At 33.6% G+C, this 18,727-nt stretch overlaps 2 protein-coding genes across 18 annotated transcripts in view; one reads left to right on the top strand and one right to left on the bottom strand.

Annotated features, from left to right (window-relative positions):
- LOC123498559 (nucleoporin p54-like) overlaps nt 1–18,727 on the bottom strand; it is a 32,549-nt gene that overhangs the window by 12,668 nt on the left and 1,154 nt on the right. For 2 of the 16 annotated variants that reach the window (XM_045245762.1, XM_045245764.1), the window contains exons 2-10: nt 17,414–17,473; nt 11,223–11,273; nt 6,130–6,171; nt 5,747–5,788; nt 5,589–5,630; nt 4,437–4,475; nt 3,663–3,704; nt 3,377–3,433; nt 880–984 (exon numbers count right to left, since the gene is read on the bottom strand). In XM_045245762.1, the coding sequence (XP_045101697.1) occupies nt 880–984; nt 3,377–3,433; nt 3,663–3,704; nt 4,437–4,475; nt 5,589–5,630; nt 5,747–5,788; nt 6,130–6,171; nt 11,223–11,273; nt 17,414–17,426 (433 nt within the window). In that variant the 5' untranslated portion in view covers nt 17,427–17,473. Of the gene's footprint in view, nt 1–879; nt 985–3,376; nt 3,434–3,662; nt 3,705–4,436; nt 4,476–5,588; nt 5,631–5,746; nt 5,789–6,129; nt 6,172–11,222; nt 11,274–17,413; nt 17,474–17,719; nt 17,858–18,727 lie in introns of those variants that run through there. The other 14 variants (XM_045245763.1, XM_045245765.1, XM_045245767.1 and 11 more) reach the window with 14 other exon arrangements.
- On the top strand, nt 11,651–15,634 carry LOC123498561 (toll-like receptor 3). 2 transcript variants are annotated; one of them, XM_045245779.1, is made up of 6 exons: nt 11,651–12,180; nt 12,459–12,635; nt 13,254–13,469; nt 13,623–13,834; nt 14,062–14,651; nt 14,864–15,634. In XM_045245779.1, the coding sequence occupies exons 1-6, from the start codon at nt 11,947–11,949 to the stop codon at nt 15,097–15,099; spliced, it is 1,665 nt and encodes a 554-aa protein (XP_045101714.1). In that variant the 5' UTR covers nt 11,651–11,946; the 3' UTR covers nt 15,100–15,634. The 2 variants fall into 2 exon arrangements, with proteins under 2 accessions (XP_045101714.1, XP_045101715.1); XM_045245780.1 differs by having other exon boundaries at nt 14,062–14,122; nt 14,864–15,078.

The following is an 18,727-nucleotide window of genomic DNA, read 5'->3' as shown; positions in this document are numbered from 1 at the left end:
TGCTATAGGACTACCTGAAACCTCTATTCACTCCATTATTTAAGTAAATCTTTTAAACTTACCAAAACTCTCAAAGGACATAAACTAGTACAGAATAGAGACAAATACATACAAATTACTAACCATCAAGTATGTCACAATCGACCCTGATAAGAAGCAGTGTCAGCATCATATACAAAACTAAATACCTGGGTACTGTACATTAATCAGTAATGCTTTGTAGTACTAATATCAATGTTGTAAATATTTGCACTTTATACTCTAGCTATATACAAAACTAAATACCTGGGTACTGTACATTAATCAGTAATGCTTTGTAGTACTAATATCAATGTTGTAAATATTTGCACTTTGTACTCTAGCTATCTTTATTTACTTTTGATAGTGTCAGCAATCAAAAAGGAATTGTGGCCATAATGGGCAGGCTTCTTCATATGGCAATGCATGATCTGCAATGTCATCATTAACTATAACATAAAGTACAGTATGAAGGTCCACTTTCATTAAACTTCAGCAATGACTTAAAAATGCTCCCTTTTGCAAATCACACCATCATTTATTCAATCAGACTCAAGCAATGAAATGGTTATAACAAAACAATCTTACAAGATGGTTCTCAGCATCTTAAAGAAAGTGTACTGTAGTAATCTAGTATGAAGTGACGTATGTCCAGGAACCCACCCACAATACACTTGGTTGCTTCTTGGCGCTGGAGTGTGTGCATGTGTATGTGCGAGTGTGTGTTACAACACTGTATGTCATATATACATAAGAGGGATGCAGCAAGCATGACAGGCAGGATGCAGCAAGCATAACACAGGGAGCTCATAATAAGCATAATCTGAATCAGAAGTAGTAAGCTAGTAGTGCAGTACTCACACGAGGCTGCTTGCCCTGTGTTAGTCATTCCTCCGCCTACATTCCCAAGGCCAAAGAGATGTGGCTTGGGTGGACCTCCACCAAAGTTAGAGAATAAGCCAAACCCTGGTAATGGCAAGCAAACTGATTACCTCCTCTGAATGCTACAGAAACTGGACAGAGTGAAGGCCTTTCTATGGCCACACATTTACTCAGAATAGTGAGTTGTTACAAATATTTCTCTGGTCACATGCTGGGCTGAATATATGTTAGTAATCATCAAGTGCATTTACTTATATGCATAGTTCTCTTTCTATGTATATTCATTTTGATCTGAATAAGATAATTTAATTTCTTATAATACCTATATTATTCAGCTACCTGAATTAAAATCTGTAGTTTTATAGAGGTTTTGTTTTAATTTTTAAACAAAATATCACATTATCACTACAAATTTTTTAAAACATACATTAAGTACATTCCAACATAAAAAGTAAAGTTTCTGTGATTGCATCAGTTTTGAAAATGTCAGATTTATCCCATGGTTTTCTTTCCAAATACTGCCTCTTGCTCTTTGAGGGGAAAAGAAGTTAATATAAAGCCAAGCAAAAAGTAAGACAGAAGATACTGTTGCTCTTTCATCTGAAATAAAATATCTTGTTAAAATAACTTTAGCAACTAAAATTCACAAAATAGATGCTATATCAACTTTCCTCTTAAAAGTGACCACTGCAATTCCACAATTCCAACATAGTAGATGATCCTTATAATAAACTGTAAATACCAATTAGTGCTCCAGATTGGTCAAACTTATGCTATAATCACAATAAAAGGAGTAATATATTAATAGTTTTAACATGTTTACTGTATCATATTTCTGTCATTATAATTGAATTGGTCTTGAATTCACTAACAAAAATTTTCCTCATGCTATTTCCTTACAATAGGAGAGGACCCAAACTCCTATTGCAGTTGCTAGATTTGCCAGATATCATAATATTTCACAGAAAAATTAGTCTACTGCACATCATATATTTTGGATATTCTACTATAACATACTGAGCTACTAAAATACCTAAAGACATATCTACAACATAAATGCTTTAATAGTAGAATTAATATTATATACATGCATTGTGTGTTTTTATACCATCTCTTCCTGGGACAAAAATTACTTCATTCCTCAATTGATAACTCAAAGTAATACAATATTTCTTTAATTCTAAGCCAGGAAGTAGACTACAAAAAACCATGAACATATGATGCCCAATAAATGAGTTTACTTTCAATCAAAGTCTGATAATGAGATTGTCTATTGCCAACTGAACCATTTTTCTGCATAGAAGTTTTTGGTGTCATAGAGACTTAACAATGTTAGCTAATGGATAGTTGCCATCATCACAAGCTCATCTTAGTCTAAAGGCTAACCATGTTCAGGCTATGGCAAGACACAGCTTAGGGACACAGTGATAAAAGCATTGCAACACCCTCAATTTATTTTGGTTTCAGCCGCAATTTTTTTTTTTTTTTTTTTCTCATAATGAAAACTGAACAAAAACTGCTCTACACTTTCCTTGTGAAGCATTAACCTCTGCAGAGGTGAGGTGAAATGTTTGTTAAGGTTTATCTGCTGTATTAAAGTCTCTAAAAATCAAAGAGCTTGGTACACCAGGTGATTACCTGCATTTTGTCCTATATAATGATGTCAGTCATATAAACTCCAGTAACTATAAAGAAATACTATAGTAAAATAGTAACAGAAAAATACTGGAAGGAGTAAAAGTATAGTAAATCAGTAGATACATCATAATATAGTGTTTAGAGACTACAACTTTGTACTGCGAGACCATACTGACCATGTGAATTAGACCAGCTGGCAAACAGTGAAGACTTGAAAGTCTGGGACCTCTCTTATTTAGATTTGGCTCCTTAATCTTATACAAACATTCACCAATATTCCTAGCCCAATAAATGATCCTGAAGTCCTGTTGTTGCCTAACTTAGTAGTCATTGTTTCTAGTAATGGCTGATTCTTGAAAAGCTGGGATTAACAATAGATAATGTATTCAATATGAAATTAACTTATGAACAGATATAAATTTTTTATTATTTTGGCAAGAAAAAGGCACTTCCCATGCTTAGGTAAAACTAAGAACATATATGAACAAAGCATGAACATTACACTTAATGTGGAAGGTGATGAGGGAAACAGGGGCTGGTAGATGAACACTTTATTCCTGAATAGTAGCTCTGATCATGCGACCCAAGAAAGTACTAACAAAGAACCAATCAGCTCCCTAACTTGTCTATAGTAGCCTTTTAAATTTAGAAAGGTTGGCCTGCAAGTCACGCTTCCCCAAAGAAAACCTATGGGGGAAATTAGTCAGGAACAAAATGATTGCCTACCAGTAGCCTGTGTTGACTTCATCACCTTCCACAGCTTGTAATAGGTAATGTTCCCACATTGTACATAGTTAATGTCAAAAATATCTATTTCTAATAAACTGCTGAACAGTACCTGTTCCTGAACTGGCAGGAGCCGGGTTGGTTGAAAAGGGAGTTGCACCAAAAGCAGCTGAAAAAACAAAGATTGAAAAACTAAAAGAAAAGAAAAGGCATTATGAGAAATTACTTATTTCTTGCACAACATAATTACTAGTTTGATGCTTTACATACTACTATATATGTCCCAGTTCACTCCAAGGAAGTAAATCTTAAAAGGATTATTTCAGTATTCAATGAAGTGGCACATTTCAATCAATAAAGCTGAAGACAGAGTGCATAACTAGGATTGAAGTACTTACGTGTAGCTGCTGAAGTTGTTGCAGTATTTACAAAATTGAACCCTAGAATACAAGAGTTATTTAGAATGTTATAAAAGATTCAGCAAGATAGCGTAGCAAATTTGCATGAGTATAAATGCATTTTAATAATTTTGAATCATCCACACAGAAACTTCAAAAAATAAAAATGTCATCCATGAGAAACTTCAATCTTTGATCTCAGTCCTTTGAAATATTTTCAAGATTTCAAAGAGGTAAATATCATGGGCTAGTCATAACTAAAATGGAAAAGTATACTGCAGTGTTCTATGTTAAGCAGGATGATCTTATATACAAACACAATTTCGATGCAAAAATCACTCAACCAAAATTCCACTCCTGTAAAAAAAAATTTTTAATTCAGGAACATGGGCAAATCTCTCTGGAAAAATAAATTCATTTAAACTAAAATGAGGTATTTTGCAATTGTAATAACTTTATACATAATTCTTTTAATTGTTAGAGACTTAGAGAATAAAATAATAAGAAATAAGACCTCATAAAAATTCTACTGTAAACATGCAAACATCAAATTAAATAAAGATAGGAGCAGAGTGGTTTATGATAGGAGTGGTTTCCAGCAAGAGATACTGAATATAACATCTATATTTAATATCTAATGAAGAAGAAAACATTATCTGGGCTATCACATATATAATGCTGCAAGAATGCAAGAGCATTCAAAGAAGCTAGAAGACTATAGTTTAACAGTAGCAAGACAATTAAGCCAATATTGTAAATTATTTCACTTTTTACCTGTAGACTGGGTGGAAGTGTTGCTCCCAAAGCTAAAACCTGAAAATGCGTGCATGCTTATCATCACAAAGCCAAGAACATATGTCACTGCAAACATCATACAGTATATTACTAGAACTACTAAATATTTATAATGTATGTATATATATATATATATATATATATATATATATATATATATATATATATATATATATATATATATATATATATATATATACACTCGACCCTCGAAACAATGGACAAATGCGTGCACGACCCTGTCCGTAGATTGCAAAAGTTCGTTCTTTGCAAAAGTACCTAAAAAACTGTATAAAATGTACGCAAAACACTATGTAATCATTAACAAATCATTCAAGCAGTATTACAAAGCATTAAGTACAACAAATAACCTGAAATAGATGACATGAGCTTGGTCAGCTTAATGAATATTAACGCTGTTCGTTGAAAACGCACGGATGAAGATAAAACATGGCGGCCAACAGCTGATGACGCGACCGACCCGCCACCTACCGGACAATAATTTGCCAGGAACGGACAATCGCGCACATTTTAATATTAGTCCGTAGATTAAACCGGACTCCAGAATTTGTCCATAGTTTCTGAAATCCGTTGATGGGAGCTCCGTTGTTTCGAGGGTCGAGTGTGTGTGTATGTATATATGTATATATATATATATATATATATATATATATATATATATATATATATATATATATATATATATATATATATATAGATAGATAGATAGATAGATAGATAGATAGATATAGATATAGATATAGATATAGATATAGGTATAGATATAGATAGATAGATAGATATAGATAATTGTCAATGGAGTTTGAAATCATGTCTGGAGTCCTTATATTCAACCTAAGAAATCTTATCCATGTGTAAAAGTCAATCCTCAATCATTTCTCTAAACATTTGGTCTTCAGATTTCAAGTCATACTCAAGGAAATATGGTATCTGTCTTAAGGACCGGTAATGCTGGTTGGGTTATGATATTTTTATAGACTTTGGAAATAGTATGAGGCTAGAAAACATTTTAATTTTCCTTATAACTTTTAGTTAACTTAATAACTTGAATGGAACAGAAAAAATATGTTAGTCTGGTAAAAAAAAAATCAACTAGTGCCTGATACTTACTAGGCTGAGAAGCAACACTCGTGTTAGTTCCAAACCCAAAGCCTGTGTAAAGGAAAATATAAGCAAACTATGAAAAAGTGTTCCAACTTATTCATCTAAATTATCTGACTTTGATTTTGTTTACTGCATGTTATAAGGTGTAAATCTTCTATTGTTACCTGTAGAAGGCTGGGCAGTGCTTGTGGGTCCAAAGGAAAAGCCTGCAATATGAAGATTATCTGTATGAAGGAAAGATGTCTACTCTCCATCTCTTCACTATCTACAGATGTAATACACTTTCTTTTCTAACTATTTATCTTTATGCTAACTTTGCATCTCTTAAAAGAAGAACATCCGTTGTCTAATTTAACATTTGTATGACTTTAAAAGTATCGTACATACAGTATCATACATAATATATTTTTAGTATAAATTTTTCTCATGTATCAAGTACCACTTATGGGGATATTTTTCAGTACATTTTTCTTTTGGTTTTGTCCCTAATTATGCAAGCTGTCAACCACAGTAAATTCATGCAAATCAACTTAAAAAAGTAACTCACCACTCGTCACTCCTCCTCCTCCAGCACTTGAGGTTCCAAATGCTATGAAAATTAAAGGTATTTCTGTAGTAAATTTACATGCATACTGCACCATGGTATTCTTTTGATCATTATCATCAATAACATGCTCAACATGGCTGACATGGAATTAGAAGAATATCATTATTTAAGACCAGATGCCCTTCTTGACACCATGAGGTAGTGTTACTTCTTATGTTACTACTGGAGGGCAGTGCTCTTATTAAACCATTCATGTTTGTTACAATACTACAAAGGCTATGAAGGAAGAACTGTGCACAAGCATGATCATCAAAATTGATGTTGTTCACCAGTGTAACTTCATATATACTCTATATAAACTAGAATTTAATAATTTAATTGTTAAACACATATGTACACCAAATACATAGCAATGCAGAACAATTATCTTTCTTCTTTGCAATGAAAGTAAAATTCTAACTAAAATATTAACAAGGTGTAAACACACACACACACACACACAATAAATAACCTGTGTGCCTGGTCTCAGGCCTATCCGAAGATCGTAAATAATGAGCTCTGAGCTCGTTCCGTAGGGTAACGTCTGGCTGTCTCGTCAGAGACTGCAGCAGATCAAACAGTGAAACACACACACACACAAGACACCGTGCCGGCAAGACGTCTCTGAGCAGCTCACAAGGAAAAGCTACAATAGGAGTTGGAGCCTGACTTAGACATATGTACAGGGGTGAAGGGGGACATAGGTTCTTCTGTCTCCATATTAAATAAGTTTTGAATTGTATAGATGGAAAAAAAAAGGAGAGAGAGAGAGAGATGGAATTGAATAGTGCTGCCAGACATATGACAGAATCAAAACATACACCTTCATGTGGACACTAACAGTACATTGAAACACCTGTTGGATAATTAAGGAAAAGGACTGAGGATATTATGGACAAGGATTTTTCTGGATTTAGGGAAGAAAAAGGTAGTATGAGGAGGTTGGTCAACATAGAATGGGAGTTAAGGTACATGAAGGAAGTGATGTTGAGTCTAATGGACAAACAGGACAGACTGACAACGGAAAATGCAGAGCTGAAATTGAGATTAGCAGAATGTGAGAAGGTCAGTGCAATCAATCAGGGATTAAAGGAGGAGATACAAGAAATAAAGAACCAAAATGATGTACTAAAAGCCACATGTCAAGACTACAAAAGCTAATCAAGGAGCTTACAGGTAAAGGTACAGGATGGGATTGTGGACAGAGTGGAAGGTGGATTGGGTGAAAACAAGCTGAAGGAACTACGAAATGCAACAAAGCAAGAACAGGAGGAGCAAAAAGTTAAACTTTCCGAGATAGTAAAGAGACAAATCCAGGAAAACACTAAAGTTGCTGTAATACAAGTAGTTAAAGAGAAAGACGATCTTGTGTGAGATACAGTGGATAACAGGAAAAGTTTCGTGATTTTTGGGATGAAGGAAAAAAATCCAAACAAGTTCACGAGAGAATGTAGAGAGGGAATTGGCCAAAACTGTTATCAAACAAGTTCAAGATAGCGTGCAAGAACTGGACCAGGAGGTGGAGGAAGTGATCAGGTTACAAAGATACAGTGAACTGGGTAGGAGACCACGGAAAATGAGAATGAGATCCCAAGTGGCAGTAAAAGAAATTATGGCTAGGAAAGGGAAATTGGCCAATGATAATGAACACATGGATATATGGATAAAAAGAGATATGAACCTAGAGGAGCGGGAAAAGGAGAAAGTGCTAAGAAATTAAGCCAAGGAAAAAAAAGAGAAAAGGACAGAGAGCAAGAAAAAGAATTTTTACTGGAGGGTTCTAGATATGAGACTAAAGAAGTGGTACATATGGAAGAAAGAGGAGGTCGTGGAGGAGGCAAGAAATTAAGAGTGACTTATACTAATATAGATGGGTTGTTATCAAGCATGTTGGAGGTTAGGGATTATTTGAAAGAGAAAAAGCCAGATGTAATGTGCATCGTTGAAACAAAACTAAGAGAGGAGATCCATGTTAACTTTAAAGAGGAGGGATATAATAGCTGGAGGAGAGACAGGAAGGATAAAGGGGGAGGAGGAGTGCTAATAATGGTTCATGATAATATATGTGTGGAGGATGTGCAATATGGTGAGGATAAAGTGGAAGTAATGGGAGTAACAATCAAAACAGAGGAACTGAAGAAGAGAAAAATCATAGTTACATATGTGCCACCTAAGACAAATACATGGGGAACTGAAGAACATAAAGATATGCAAAGAGAGGTGATTAAGTGCCTAGATAACAAGATAAGAAGAGATGGAAGAATACTTTTAATTGGACACTTTAACTGTAAAAAAGTAAACTGGAGAGAGATGGAAGTAATGGATAATGCTGGACAGTGGAGCGAGGAAGTGTTACAGTTGACTATGGTTAATACAATGGATCAGTGGGTGGAGGAGTCAGAAGAAGAACCATTGTTGCTTGACCTAGTATTCACAAAGAAACCAGAGCCCCCTCCAATCATACAATACCTTAGTCCAATGGGAAGAAGTGATCATGTGACATTAGAGATGCAAATTCAGGAGGAAGATGGGATAAGTTACAGAGATGACTACAAAGGAGAGAGATTAAATTATGCAAGAGCAGATTTTGAAAAATTAAGGATCTATTTTGCTGATATTGAGTGGAGAAACATTATGTACAGAAAGACAATACAAGGGAAATATGACATATTCTTACAGAAATATAATGAAGGAGTAAAAAAATTTGTACCTGTTTATAGAGTTAAGAAAAATACATGCTTGGTACAATGCTAGATGCATACAAGCTAAAAAGGCAAAAGATAAAGCTTGGAAGAAACTCATAAAACAGAGAAATGACTATAACAGACGGCAGTACAAAGATGCCAGAAATGAATATATTAGAGTAAGGAGAGAGGAAGAAAGAAACTTTGAGAAAGATGTGGTGAATAAAAGCAAAGATGAACCCAAACTTTTCTACAATTTAATAAATGGCAAAACAAAGAACAAGGAAACAATTGAAAAATAATTAAAGAAAGGAAGACATACCAAACAGAGAAGGAAATGTGTGAAATAATGAATGAGAGCTTCAAAACGGTGTTCACTGCAGAAGATTTCACAGAACCTAGTAGGACATTGCATTGCCAAGGATTACAGGAGATAACAGTGCACAAAGAGGATACTGGAAGATTATTGGATAAGTTGGATGTCAGAAAAGCAATGGGGCCAGATGGTGTGTCAGGCTAGGTGTTAAAAGAATGTAAAGAGCAACTACTGGATCCAATTTTGGAAATAATTAGAAGTTCAATAAATGAAGGGAAAGTTTCACTAGAATGGAAGAGAGCCAGTGTAATTCCGATATTTAAGCGAGGAAGTGCAACTGAACCACTAAACTACCAGACCAGTGTTATTTACAAGTGTCTTGGGAAGTTGTGTGAAATAATTATCAAAGAAAAATGGGTTAAATTTCTAGAAGAGGAGCAAGTCATATCGAACAGACAATTTGGGTTCAGGACAGGAGGTCATGTGTATCAAACTTATTAAGCTTCTACTCGAGAGTTATTGCAGGACTTGAAAACAGAGATGGATGGGTGGATACAGTATACCTGGATATTAAAAGGCTTTTGATAAAGTCCCTCATGGAAGACTACTTTGGAAACTAGATAACATAGGAGGACTGCAAGGAACTTTGCTAGAATGGACAAGAGATTATTTGAAGGATAGGAAAATGAGAACTGTGATCAGAGATACATACTCATCTTGGGGTAAAGTAACTAGTGGAGTGCCACAAGGGTCAGTGTTAGCCCCCATTATGTTTCAGATTTATGTAAATGACATTCACATTGGGATAAACAGTTATATAAATTTATTTGCTGATGATGCAAAGCTGCTAAGAGTTATCAAAACCAGAGAGGACTGTCTGCTGTTGCAGGAAGATATAAACAAGATCTATGAGTGGAGCAGGAAGTGGAAATTGGAGTTTAATGCCAAGAAATGTCACATAATGGAACTAGGAAAGAGTAAGAAGACCAGTATGGAACTATTTAATGGGAGAGGAACAAATAATGAAGACTAAAGAGGAAAAAGATCTGGGAGTGATCATACAGGAAAATCTGAGCCCTGAAAAACACATAAGCAAGATATTTGGACTATCATATAAAATGTTGACTAATATAAGAGTGGCATTTCAATACATGGACAAAGATATGATGAAAAAATCATCACAAGCATGATATGTCCAAGGCTGGAATATGCAGCAGTGGTATGGTCTCTGAGCTCTAAAAAGGATATAAGAAAATTGGAAAGGATACAGAAGATTGCTACAAAGATGGTGCCGGAATTAAAGGACCTAACATATGAAGAACGACTGAAGAAAATGGGACTGCCAACCTTACAAGATAGAAGAGAAATGGGGACCTAATAACAATGTATAAGATAGTAAATGATATTGAAAAGATAGACAAAGAAGACCTGGTGCTGTTGACAGAAGATGGAAGGACAAGAGGACATGAGGCAAAGAAGATCAGGATGAGGCAGTGTGTGAAGGATATTGAAAATACAGTTTTCCACACAGAACAGGTGGAAAAGTGGAATGCATTGGATAATGAAGTTGTTACAGCACATAATATGCATAACTTTAAGGAATAAATTAGATAAATGGAGACATTCAGACAGGACACTATGAGCCCCACTCAAACCCTGTATAATACAACTAGGTAAATATATACAACTAGCTAATACAACTAGGTAAACACACACACACACACACACACACACACACACACACACACACACACACACACACACACACTCTTGATGTGATAATTTCATTAACTAGAAAAGGAAAAATGATAGTGCAGGTTTTCAAACCCTACTGAAACAATTGAGCAGAACCATATTTCATTAGTAAAATGAAAAATGAATTATTCAGCTCCTAGAGTTGCAATATAAGGGTAAACGTACTTCTAAAACTATGAGCTCCTAAATATTAAACAAATCTAATTCTTCTGATTTTGTGTCCTTCAACCTTGAATGACTACTTAATAACGGACTTATTCTTTTTAACTTCTTTTAAGATTCATGTACAATCCAATTACCTGGACCTGTCTGTGCTGTGCCTGTCGTGCTTGCTCCACCAAAGCTGAAATCTGTAATGAAGAAAATAAAAAAGGTAGAACAAGATTCATAACATAGAAATTAATATTATAATGAATACTGGGACTGTATACATAAGTAACATCAATCTTTCACCATCAGTTTCCTGTTAGAGGTGAGTGGGAATATCCACACATGTGACTCATAACACTTACCACATAGTCAGTTACGCTTCAATAACAAACTAGGTATTATATTCTATAATTATCAGTAATGTACTAAGAAAAAAATCTGTAGATTTAACTAAGAATTTGAAAGCGAAAATACAAGAGATAATTTTTAAAAACTGAGTAATAAATCTTTTAATAAAATATTCACAAATAAAAATCATGTTAACATTTGGTTACCTTACAAAGCTCACAGGAAATCATGCTCATAATCTGATGTTTAGGAAAGACTAAGCACCACATACAACTTCTTTCTTTGTGATCTTACTGTGTAATGGTGGATATCATGTTTTAAGCATATGTACCAGTGTGTGCACCCTTGGAAAATTGGTGCATTGAATTCTATACAAGCAAATCTACAAAATAAGGCTAGAAATAAGATGCTACAGCATTTGACATGGAGGAGAAAAACATGATTTGTGTTGTCACTACAAATAGAAAATAGCAATCTCATTTCCAACCAATAAATTTACAATTCAGATACAAAAAGAAAGAAATCATGATGCTTGATACAATTGGTATATTCATACTGATTGGTGTACTGCAAACAAGAGGAGCATCTGAACCTGCAACACAGTGTCCACATTGGTGTAAATGTGAAGCTTCTGGTGTCCTCTGTGAGGAAGGAGGCATACCCCAAATGGAGCCAGAGATCAAAACCTTTAATCTCAACAATGCTACTCCACCAATTCCTGAACTCTCTCCTACAATCACCAAACATCTGCAGCACATGGTGAGGATGCAAACAAAATAGTTGTCTTGACATAACAGTATAAATCTTTTTAAAACATTAGTACATTCAATCCAGTTTCTCTGACAAACTATGAAAGAAAAAATGCACTTCTTTTCACCTTGACAATTCTCATTAAAAGCAAGTTAAGTTTAAAATACAAATCAACAGTATTTTATCAGGATGCACGCATATAACACTTCATAATTCATGCACTACATGTTTATTAGCTAAGTGTTTTTTTACACAATAATATCACAATGCTCTTTTTGCTGTTCCAGGTCTCTGTTGATTTTAATGCTGCTGGTCTGACAACAATACAACCTGAGGCCCTGAGGGTCATGGAGCATCTTGAAGAACTCAGCTTAACAAACAACAACATTACAGTGATCTACAATAATACTTTTGTCTACTGCCCTTCACTTGTGGATCTAAACCTTGATAACAATAATATCCAGGTAAAATTATCTCCCAATACTACTTAACTAAATATTGACATTTAAATGGTGTACTCATAGTTAGCATGAAATCTTCCTTAAAGTTTTCCACATGAGCCACATCTGTAAATCAGTCGGTCACCATTTATGTATGTCAATGTGGTAATCCAAGTTTTGGTGGATGAATTCCAATTCCACTACTCCAATTCTTTATCTTAATCTACTTAGGTTTACTTATTGTCAATCTACCATTCTCATACAGAGGTGCAAACTTCTGCCATTTCATCATGAACACAATAAAGCTACACAAGGAAGAATAGGAGTGCATATTAATACTTAAAAAAGATTAATGTCCATTGGTACATTCCATATCTATCTGGATAAGCCTTACAACCATTTGATGCCAACCAAGATGCAGTTAGGAACAGTTAAGTTTATTTGTATCACAAGCAATCATAAATAAAAAGTGGATTATAAAAAAAGTGTACTAAAGAAATGTACTTGCTTGTTTATTTCCAGAAATTAATTAATGAAGTGACCTACTAATGTCAAAGTTCACAGTTCAAAGAACAATTACTAGTCATCATAGACAAGTGAGTACATGCAAGTGAAAACAAACAGCTTTATGTCATTCCACAGATTATCCAGGAGGGATCCTTTACATCACTTCATCAACTTCAGAAGCTGAGTTTGGCCCACAATAGCCTGATCGCCATACCAACAAGCCTGCCTCCATACCTGGAGTTTCTCTCAGTACATCATAACTTGCTCCCAGAAGCTCCTCAGCTCAACCTTCATTACTTAACAAATCTAAACCTCTGCTACAATCTGATTACACATATCAATCCCAAACAGGTAACAAAAGATACTTTTAAGTCCTTTTAATAGAGTATATATCTCAGAATATATAACAAATTCACAAACACAATTATCATAATATATATAAACATCTAAAACAATAATATTTTAATATTTTATAGAAGCAAAAAATAATCTATCTTATTCCAGATACTCTTAAAAAATCTGAAGAACCTTTGTCTTGGAGGAAGCAAGTTCATTATCAATAGCAGGCTTTTCACTCATGAGCAATTCCCTATTCTTGAGAGTCTTCACCTGAAGGGAACTTCTCAGGAGTTTCTGGATATACCTGACAGAGCACTGAGGAATATACAAAACATGTCCACCATTTCACTAACCACACTAGAGCTTGACTACTGTAGGTAAGCAAGCTAATGATATCAAAAGTACAAAATATGAAACAAAAAATTTTTACAAAAATATCTTTCTAGAGGTGGATGATGAGGAAAAGATTATATAAATTTGAGATGGAGAATTACAAGTAAAATTCAAAACACATTTAATCATCATTTTGTAACCTCTCAAACTAAACAGTGATAAAGATGCATATTTTCCTAATGCTACACACTAAATAATTGTTTCTTTCCAGTATTGCAAGTTTAACTGCATTTGAGCACATGAGCACACTCCACGCCCTCAGGATGACAAATGTAATACTCATATCTACAAGAATGTTTGCTCCCATCTTCAAGCTTCCTCTCATAACTGTCCTGGATTTCTCTGGGTCACCTGGTCTAGCTCAATCTTTTCTTGAATCCCCACCTACAAGAATCCTAAATAGTTTGAAAATTCTACGCATGCGTGGGTGTCACATCACTAGCCTGCCACAATCTCTTCAAAAGCATAAGCTACCCAACATCACTCACCTTGACATCAGTTTCAATCCTTTAAAGTGTACCTGTGACCTCTCTTGGATTCCAGATCATGTAAGGGAAGGGAACCTTGTCCTTGAAAATGAAGAGTACACCATTTGTGCAAACCCAGAACACCTTCGAAACATTACCCTACTGACTACCACCCTTTGTCCTATTTCTAGAACACTTTCAACTATACCAAACCCTGAGTTAACAGTAAGCACACAGAATATAACACCAACCTCCTTTTTAAATACCACATATGCAAACATTCAAACAACATCAACAGTGCAAGTGTTCCCAGAATGGTCAACTGAGTCATCTGGTAAGAAATGCTACACACTTTACTCACACCTGCTTTCATCAAGCTTGTCATGGCTTCTAGCAAATGTTTATATCAACTCACTCTGCTATATCTAGACAAAAAACAAAAAAATATATATATATATATATATATATAAAATAAACATATAATTACTGTATACTGAATGCAATTTTCAAAAAATAAAATTGAATAAACAAAAGATCTCCTTACAGGTGAAGCTTCAAAGACCAATACACCACATCCTGATTCTGCACTCAACAGACCAATCATGTGGTTCAGTGTAGAAAAAATACTAGGCATCTTTGGTGCTATAGCTGTTTCCATCATAGTAGCATATTTCTTGGTGACTTTGTTAAAAAACCTACAAAACCACTATAGAACAAGAAACTTCAATGTTTGTAATGCACACTATAACTCTCAACAACAACTCACTCTACATGCTATTTAAGAAGTACTGAATTTAATAACAGAAGTTGCATCCTTTAAAAAAACTCAGGTTGCAATGAAAATGACACAAAAATCATTGAGCTGTAGTATTAGGAAAGAGTGAAGATTTATTCCAGTCTTCAATAACTGGTCCCACTCAGTTCAAACAGAGGATGCAGTATTCTATATACTTTTAGAAGCACCATTGAGAATACATATATCTGACTAATTCTATTTCAGCCTTATAAAGTTATTGTGTCATCACTATAACGGGCACATGTTTGTATAGTATAGTGGGAGGAAGTCAGTGAAACAAAGAATCAGGGGATACCATCTTCATAAGACCCAAGTTGTGCAGAATGATGTGTTTTGCCATATTGTTTGATACTAAACTTAATTTTATACATGGCTTTTATCAATATGTTCCTTATTCTTATAATTCTTAACAACAATTCAAATTCAAAGTACATTTGTACAAAATCCTGATTCATCACTTATGTACTGATGAAACTCATGAAATAAATTCCTCTGTTCCACCTCAAGGAAACCTGCAAGCATGTCTTTAGTCTGACTCATGACCTGCCTTATTGATGAAGGGTAGCTACTGCAAGTATGCATCCTGAGAACTATAACTATAATACATTAAAGTGATCTAAAAGCCACACATCTCTTACCTCCTCTCCCTCTTTGGCAGCATCTCTGATTAGTACATTCATAATCATCAATCAGCCTTCTGTCTTTTTTTCTAATACAAAACAATAATAATAGCTTCAGATTTTTTTCTAAGCAAATAACATAGTAAATAATTTCCATAAGTACATATGCACACAAATACACCACTAGAGACCTGGCCCTTGAAGGAACCACATTGATGCCTTTATGCATATCACCTATATGATCCTATTACTGAGGTAGTTCAGTGGAGATAGCCTTGGGGTCACTCTCCTGTTCAGACATCTTTCCATCTGCTTAATTTGTACCTATATTGTGTATTCCTTACAAACATACTCCACAGCAGAGGAAGAACTATTGATATTGACAACATTATAAAGGAAGATCCATCAAAATCTCAATAAGAGAAGTCAGTAATTCATAAAATATTTGATAAAAAAAAAAAAAAAAAAAATATATATATATATATATATATATATATATATATATATATATATATATATATATATATATATATATATATATATATATATATATATATATATATATATATATATATATATATATATATATATATATATATATATATATATATATATATATATATATATATATATATATATATATATATATATATATATATATATATATATATATATATATATATATATATATATATATATATATATATATATATATATATATATATATATATATATATATATATATATATATATATATATATATATATATATATATATATATATATATATATATATATATATATATATATATATATATATATATATATATATATATATATATATATATATATATATATATATATATATATATATATATATATATATATATATATATATATATATATATATATATATATATATATATATATATATATATATATATATATATATATATATATATATATATATATATATATATATATATATATATATATATATATATATATATATATATATATATATATATATATATATATATATATATATATATATATATATATGTATATATACACTCGACCCTCGAAACAACGGACAAATGCGTGCACGACCCTGTCCGTAGATTGCAAAAGTCCGTTCTTTGCAAAAGTACATAAAAAACTGTATAAAATGTACATAAAATACGTAAAATTTTCTAATTTTTTGTATTAGTTCAAGCTTAGCAGCCACTGGAAGAGCCTTTCGATTACGCTTCACTGGTTTACTAGGTTTAAGAGGCATTTTGGATAGGTTAAGCACTCATGAGAAGGGTACAAATGCATAAAAAAAGCCATGGTAAGCACTGGAAAATGTTCGCTGTTGGTTGAAAACGCACGGACTGAAGATTAAACATGGCGGCCAACAGCTGATGGCGCGACCAACCCGCCACCTACCGGATAATAATTTGCCGGGAACGGACAATCGCGCGCATTTTAATATTCGTCCGTAGATTAAACCGGACTCCAGAATTTGTCCGTAGTTTCCGAAATCCTTTGATGGGAGGTCCGTTGTTTCAAGGGTCGAGTGTATATATATATATATATATATATATATATATATATATATATATATATATATATATATATATATATATATATATACAACAAACAAAATTTTATTTAAAGAACTTATAAAATCACTTACTTGGAGTTGCCATTCTTATATGAAATTCACTTCAAGTTGCTACAAACTTCTTCATATATTCTGTGGGGAAAGAAAATATTCACTGGTAAGTATGAATGATAACCACTTATACTTTCCTATTATTGTTTTTCTTTACTAATTCTTCTTGTTTATCTATAATTTTCTTTCTTTTTGCTTGTAACAAAAGCTTATCTACATATTCTTAAGACAATAAAGTAAGCAGTTCAGAATTAAGTATACAGAAATAACTAAGTTTGTCATGAATTTAACAGAATGTGATTTACAAAAAAATACCATTATCCTAACCAGATTATATGAAGGAGCACTGTAAATAGCAGCATTAATTTGCAACATAACATCTCTCAAGCACTTCTTCATGTCCACTGTATATTATAGTGATGAGCCTAGAGTCATCCTCATGGTGGTGGGCAGGACTGTCTGTGTCTGAGATACAATGGGCATTGCCTAATAAAGGCAAATTTACAAGTGCCAATTTGTGACTGAAATTGCAAGTTGGTAGAAGTATCAATCGAGCCCTTCTAGTTGGAAAATGTCACATATAACGACTAGAAAGTATCGAATAGTTGGTGCCTTGGCAGGAAGTGAATGTAAACAAACAGCTACCTGCCAAGATGTCTTCCTCCAGTGATGATGCTGAAGCTGTGGTTGTTCTTCTTTTGGCTTACCAAAAGAGTCAACAGAAAAGAAAATGCCTGTGGATACGTCCCGGGCTAAGTAGAAGGAAAGAAAGGAGTGTCTACCACACACTAATCTTAAGAAGACTATGCACAATAGCAATCAAATTAAATCCTGACAAGTCTTCAATCCTCCAACAACACCCTGCATTAAGGGAAACAGTTCTTGTAGAGTGGCAGCTATTTCATCGAATGATGATTTGCGCAAGCTTTTTTTTACTGTATAATTCATTTCTGGGATCCCAGATGTGCTCTTTTTCCTTCACCAACTCTAACATCTTCTGTACACCTGGAGACCACATTTTCCATTTTCAAAGCTTACTCCGTGATGTCACAATGTAAATAAAGTCACAAATTGACTGAACAAGACCAACATGTATGTCTTGTTTTGCAACTGGTTTCTCCAGTCACTAAGTACCAATATTCAGTTGAAACTTGCAATTTCAGTTGCAAAGAGGCATGTGTGAACCTGCCTTAAGGTATGTACATATTACTTTACCAGTCCACTGCAAGATTTTTCATGCAAATTAGTGCTACTCATGATTAAAGATTCATATAAAGACCATTCATTCCTCTACTTCATTCTACTCATAAAACTAGACACACTTCATTATAAAAA

This window comes from Portunus trituberculatus, chromosome 48, assembly GCF_017591435.1.
Source record: "Portunus trituberculatus isolate SZX2019 chromosome 48, ASM1759143v1, whole genome shotgun sequence".
In the NCBI taxonomy this organism is placed as follows: domain Eukaryota; kingdom Metazoa; phylum Arthropoda; class Malacostraca; order Decapoda; family Portunidae; genus Portunus; species Portunus trituberculatus.
Note: the sequence above shows the minus strand (reverse complement) of the source record. Positions and strands in the feature narration are given on the sequence as shown.

Bases quoted from the DNA above. Each gene is read 5' to 3' on its own strand.
- LOC123498561 (XM_045245779.1), top strand. From the start codon at position 11,947: ATGATGCTTGATACAATTGGTATATTCATACTGATTGGTGTACTGCAA. The intron at 12,636-13,253 runs GTAAAATTATCT...GTCATTCCACAG, and splicing joins TTGATAACAATAATATCCAG to ATTATCCAGGAGGGATCCTT. The intron at 14,652-14,863 runs GTAAGAAATGCT...ATCTCCTTACAG, and splicing joins ATGGTCAACTGAGTCATCTG to GTGAAGCTTCAAAGACCAAT.